The 6,100-nt window shown below is 28.5% G+C and overlaps 1 protein-coding gene across 1 annotated transcript in view; it reads right to left on the reverse strand.

Moving 5' to 3' along the window:
- The window catches only part of LOC111625608 (coatomer subunit beta'-like), a 40,396-nt gene extending 36,510 nt beyond the window's left edge, over positions 1-3,886 (reverse strand). Inside the window, exons 1-3 of the mRNA XM_023368811.1 lie at positions 3,754-3,886; positions 3,332-3,418; positions 3,127-3,253 (exon numbers count right to left, since the gene is read on the reverse strand). Of these exons, the coding sequence (XP_023224579.1) occupies positions 3,127-3,253; positions 3,332-3,418; positions 3,754-3,807 (268 nt within the window). The 5' untranslated portion in view covers positions 3,808-3,886. The remainder of the gene's footprint in view (positions 1-3,126; positions 3,254-3,331; positions 3,419-3,753) is intronic.
- Between the last annotated feature and the right edge of the window lie 2,214 nt (positions 3,887-6,100).

Genomic DNA, 6,100 nt, shown 5'->3' on the forward strand with positions numbered 1-6,100 from the left:
TTGATCTACACAAATAAAATCAAAAGGAGAGATCATGATTATTTTTGTTACAGGTTTTTAGACTATTTTATTCAATGTCTGGAAAAAGAATCAGCATTTAATTATTTACAATAATAATAAATTTCAAATTTATGGAATTGTCTAAAGTCAAAACTCCATAAATTTAATTCAAATTAACACGTTCACGGCATTACGAGGCACATGTGACTTGTATGGACATGTCTAGTTAGGGCGACAGACATACAGTGGTACCTCAGGATACGAAATTAATCCGTTCCGAAACTGAGATCGTATCATGAAAATGTCGTAAGGTGAATCATTTTTCCCCATACGATTACATGTAAAACCAAATAATTCGTTCCAACACGAAAAACACACTCAAATTAAAGCTAAGTAGTACATTTAAAAAAATAACTATAGTAAGGAAAACACTGAAAAATGCATTTTGTAGTCATAAATGTATAAATAACCGTAATAAAATAATAATTGTTAAAAAAAATGTAGTTTTATTTGCACTTTACCTTTGAGGATAGACGACGGTGGAGGTGTAAACTGGTGGCGGAAGAGAGGGAGAAGGGAAATGATACTAAAACTTAACTTACATAACATAATGTAACAATAACTTTAAAAAATTAGTGTTAAGTTATTTTTATCTTTTCTGTTTCATATTTTTTTTTAAATTTTTTATTCACTGCTTTTTTGTTTTCTTTCTTCACTTCCACCAGCACTTTCACTGGATAGAGGTCACTTGGTAAAATATCTATCCAAAGAGGTTTGGCTTTGTGTACTTTTAAAATGTTTCTAAAATGACTTAGGCAAAGGTCATTACTCTGAGCAGCAATACGGCCAACGTGAATCTTTTTGGGATGTTTCTTTTCAATAAAATCAGTCACTTTCTGATAATACCTCAAGATTTCCTTTATCGAGCGAGATCCTTCCATGACGAAGCAAACATGCGGACTGAGACCGATGAACAGAAGTGAATAAAAAATGGCGCTGCGAACTAATGTAACATCGTATGGTGAGTTTTTGTTCGTGTTGTGGAGCAAAAATATGTTCGAATTTCATGTTGTATCCTGGAAATTTCGTATGCTGGGACGTTCGTATCCTGAGGTACCACTGTAATTGCTTGTTTTTCCATGGGGTGGTGCATATGTTTTGATAACATAATTCTACAAACACCATATTTGATATATCAATATTATTTTATTAGGTGCAATAAAATATATTAATTTAATAGTACAGCTTGTAGGGTCGTACTATTAATTCGTAGGGTGACTCGTGCTGCCCTGTATTAAAATAGACTACAAGTCACCCATGACTTGTAATGCCCAGTAGCTGCCTAAATGTTTATCTACTGACGCTGTGAACATGTTAAGATAAATATATTCATTAACAAAAATATTCATATACAGATATTAAAGAACAAAAAAAAAAAATGTATTTTTGAAATATTATAAATGTATAAACTGCTAAATAAATTTCATTAAAAGTTTTGATTTATATTGAGAAAATATCAGATAATAAATATACTAATTTTTATTTTATCAAACAATTTTATTCAAAATTCTATTCAAGTTTATACATGGTTTTCATAAGTCATATGCCATAAGAGATTATGCATAGAAGCATCAGGTGATTGTAGGCAAAACATTAGGAGCAAGTGTATAGTGTACTGGTTACATGATATATCATTCTGAATCTGCAATATAATCAAATAAATAGTAGAAAATAAAATATTGCCATTGAGGTCTGTCATTTTTTGGCACCCCATCAAGTTTAGTAAACTACAGTATCTTCAGCAAAGCTGGAAATATTTAAATATTTACTATAATCAACAAAATCACTTAGTTGCTGTACAATAACTTGGTTTCTGAACAAGCTACTCAGCAAGAGTCAGTCAGAGATTAGGGAGAGACAGACAGTCAACTCCATATACTTCCTGTATTAAAGTAAGTTGACGACCCAACTAATCAAGGATAGGACTACTGATTCAGAAGTTAGTGATACAAAGATCACCTTGAGTCATTTGATATCACAACACAAACCATTGATGATATTATTATTCAAATTAAATTTCAATACCCATGCGGGTAAGACACTACTTCCATTTTCAGTACAAATCACAATTGAATTTAAATCAAATTAATTAATAAAAACCAAATTAATTGACATTGGAAATATTTGTTTTGGTTTGATTGTATAATATTTGTACAAGATTGTCTCTTAAAGTTATATTTGTTTCAGAAAGAAATAAATAACAATATTTTTAAATATCTGACTTTAAAAATTTCTATCTATAAATTACATATATGAATAAGATGTGGATACAATCAGCCTCCACCTCCAAACAGCAGCCTCTTTCCCAGGAAATTTCTTTTTGAACAAAAATGAATACAAAACCTCCAAATATTAGCCCTGACCATTAAAAATCTTATTTTAACCTCTCAACAACAGCCACTGCTTTCAAAATGATGTGCAGAAAATAATAATGCACTATACAAAATTAGTCATTATCAATAAAATGATTAGTTAGACTACTGACATTTCATATGATTAATAAACTTGGTTGTAAATGTAAAAAATAAATTTTTCTTAAAATATCAAGAAATAATTACATTTAATATTGCAGACACTTTGTAAAAAGTTCTCAAATGTGCAAACTACAAAACACAAAACATTAATCAACCTTTTATCATAGGCTACAACTTATGTTAAAACATATAAAGAAGAAAGTGTCCTCTGCCAGCAGTAAAAATTAAAACATTTCAACATCAAGGATTACTTTTTAATTTTTTAGGAATTTGAAAATTTTTTTTAATTCTCACCACTGGAAAAAAACACTTTTTTACATATTTTAATTTAGGTCATAGTCTACAATAAATGATTGATCTACATGTGTTTTTAGGAGTTCTCTGCACATTAGAGGACTTTGTAGAAATAAGAAATTAACTTTATTCAATTTATAAAACCTCTGCAATTTTCAGCTCATCTCCCATTAATGGCCATCTTCAAGTATCAGCCATTTTTTATGTTTATGTCAGGGGCAGTTGTTCAGCAGTTTGACTGTATAATAATTTTTTTTGGTAGATGTAATTAATTATTTAAACTAGAAAAAACACTTACCACTGGAAGTCAATATAAAAGGCTGAGTTGGGTGTACAACAATAGAACGAATGTAATCTGAATGTGCTTCAAATACATGAACTCTTTCTAAAGTATTATAATTAAAAACCCGTATTTGCATATCATCCTATAAAATTTATAATAAATAGAATTAAAAGTTATATTCTGAAATTATTAAAAATAAAAAAGTAATAATAATACTTACAGAACCAGTAATAATCCAATTTTTCCTAGATACAAATTTAGCAGCTCTAACTGGTAAATCACAAACTTCAAAAGATTTCACTAATTGCTGAAAATTATTTTAATATAAAAATTATTTAAAACTGCATAAAGTTTTAAATATATATTAAAAATATTATCAATAAATTTTTAAGTAAATTATATTCAAAGAATCTATAAAACTAAATAAACAATTTACTTCAAAATGTTCATTTGACACTCCATTTTAAATCAATGGTATCAGTAAATGATCTTAAAATCTTTATCAACTGGTTTCTAGACTTTAAAAGCCATATTTAAATATAATTCATAGTTCATTTATTTACTTCATAATTTAAAAACTTAATTTAAATAATTTAATATAAACAAAAACTATGTAAAAATAGAAAATAATATGTTTAATACTTGTGATTCATGATTCCAGACATGAACATTCCCATTATACAAACTTGCAAGCATCCATGGTTCAGAAGGATGAAGATCTACACATTTGACTCTATCTGAACGTGCTAATAATTTTCTTTTTACATCCAATTTTAGAGGCTAAAATGTAAATAAAGGTATAACTTTTTATAAATATTCATATATATTTTAATATTTCATAAAAAAATCAATACTAACTAATTTTTGGAAAATAAGATTTATATTTTTAATAATTTATATTATTAGAAATAAATATACAATCAAATCTATTTATTGTAAGCACAATATTTGTTATCAGTTGTCTGATATTATCATAATTAGTATATAAGTTAGTGTAAAAAACATTGATCATCTTCAAGTTCCATCCCTACATTACATCATCTTAAAAATGCTACTCTGATTAAGAGGTCAATATTTATTTTGATTAGAACAACATTTTAACTTAATTTAAACTTAAAGTGTTGTTCTAATCATTTTTTCAACATATAAGACAGTTCTGCCAATGTTTGAAAATTTGAATGTCAGTTACATACAGCTGAATAATCAGAGTTGTATATTAAAGCCAAACAACTGCTGAATTATATTGGGATATATTACTACTACTGTTATTAATTAAATGCAAAGTAATTTGGCCCCAAAGGCAGGTGTTAGGTAAATTTGCTAAATTTAATAATTATAAATAAATTAATATTTTAATAATTAATTTAGAAGGTTCCAAAAGAAAAGCAGCAGCCAAAGAGGGACTTCAACCTGCTTATCATGTGGTTGTGTTGCCAGTTACACCACACAGACTTTCATCTGATTCTCACTTCCAGAACTTATTTAGATATAACTATACTCAATAACTTATTAAAATATTAATTTAATTATAATTATTAAATTTAGCAAAGAATGGCACCTAACGCCTGACTCTAGTGCCAAATTACTTAACGTTTAATTAATAATAGCAGTAGTAATGTAACTCAATATAATTTGGCAATCGTTTGGCATTAATATATAACTATCAGATTTGGATGTTTATATCAGAGTTGTATCTGAAGATGACCCAAACAGACTCAATCATCATTTAATACCAAAAATAAAAGTTGATTGATTAGATTAGTGTTTGACACGCATCATATAAATTAAAATGAACTTAGAATATTGCTTAGAGCAATGGTTCCCAATTAGTGGTATGCGTACCCCAGGGGTACGCGAAATTGCATGAAGGGGTGCACGCAGCAATCTAAAATCAGTCAATTTAAAATTTAAATACATGAGATGAAGCAATCAAAAAAATAATGGGTGGACCATCAAAAATTCGGCAATTTACAACATGATGTGGAATGCACAAATTCGTTTATTTATAACTAAAAATATTCTCGAAATTTCATCAAAAAAATGCATTTGTGACAATACCTAAATGAAATTCTTACGCAAGAAACAAAAATTGTACAATTAACACAATTTGTGTTAATTGTACAATTATCATTATTATCATGTCAGCGAAGCGGCAATAAAATATTTACTACCATTTTGCACAACATACCTCTGCGAGAGCGGATTTTCGGCCATGACAAACATGAAAACTAAACATCGTCACTGACTTCAACTCGAAGATGACTTGAGACTGAAGCTGACCAAAAAGCAACCAGATTTTACAAAGTTGTGCAAAGAAAATCGTGCACATTTGTCACATTAAAATTAAATAACCTTATGTTATTTTCATTATTATTAGAATTGTATTTTAAAGGTAAAAAATGTAAAAAAAAGCTTATTCTATTTATCACTAGCTGTCTACCCACAGCTTTGCCCACATTATATCAAATTTTCTTGTGGGAGTAAGATATTTTCTCGCAGTAAAATGTAGCCTATGTCCATCTCCAACATGTAAGCTATCTCTGTGCCAAATTTTATTAAAGCCTGTTCAGCAGTTTAGACGTGAAAAGGTAACAAACAGACAGACAGAATTATCTTCGAATTTATAATATTAGTATGGATTAATATGAATTTCTGCTATAAGGGGTACGAGAGTTTGAGCTCTTTCTTGAAGTGATACACAGGAAAAACTAATTGGAAACCACTGGCTTAGAGTAATCAAAATTTTTGTTATGGTTACCATTATCTTCACATAAATAAGTCTTTTTAAACTTTTGTGTAATAGTTGTTGTATGATATGATGCCTGTGCAAGAAAAGATTACAGGCACAAGTACCTTATCAATTCTGTATAAATGCTTTATTTCATGGAAAGTTTTGAATATTTACTAATTTTTTCCAATGTTTGTTGTGGATGTCTGGAACAGCTATAACTATAATGTATGTGATTTTGTTTTCTTTCAATGAATGCAT

The sequence above is a fragment of the Centruroides sculpturatus genome, unplaced genomic scaffold, assembly GCF_000671375.1.
Source record: "Centruroides sculpturatus isolate CEXI.00-Female unplaced genomic scaffold, Cexi_2.0 scaffold385, whole genome shotgun sequence".
NCBI lineage: Eukaryota > Metazoa > Arthropoda > Arachnida > Scorpiones > Buthidae > Centruroides > Centruroides sculpturatus.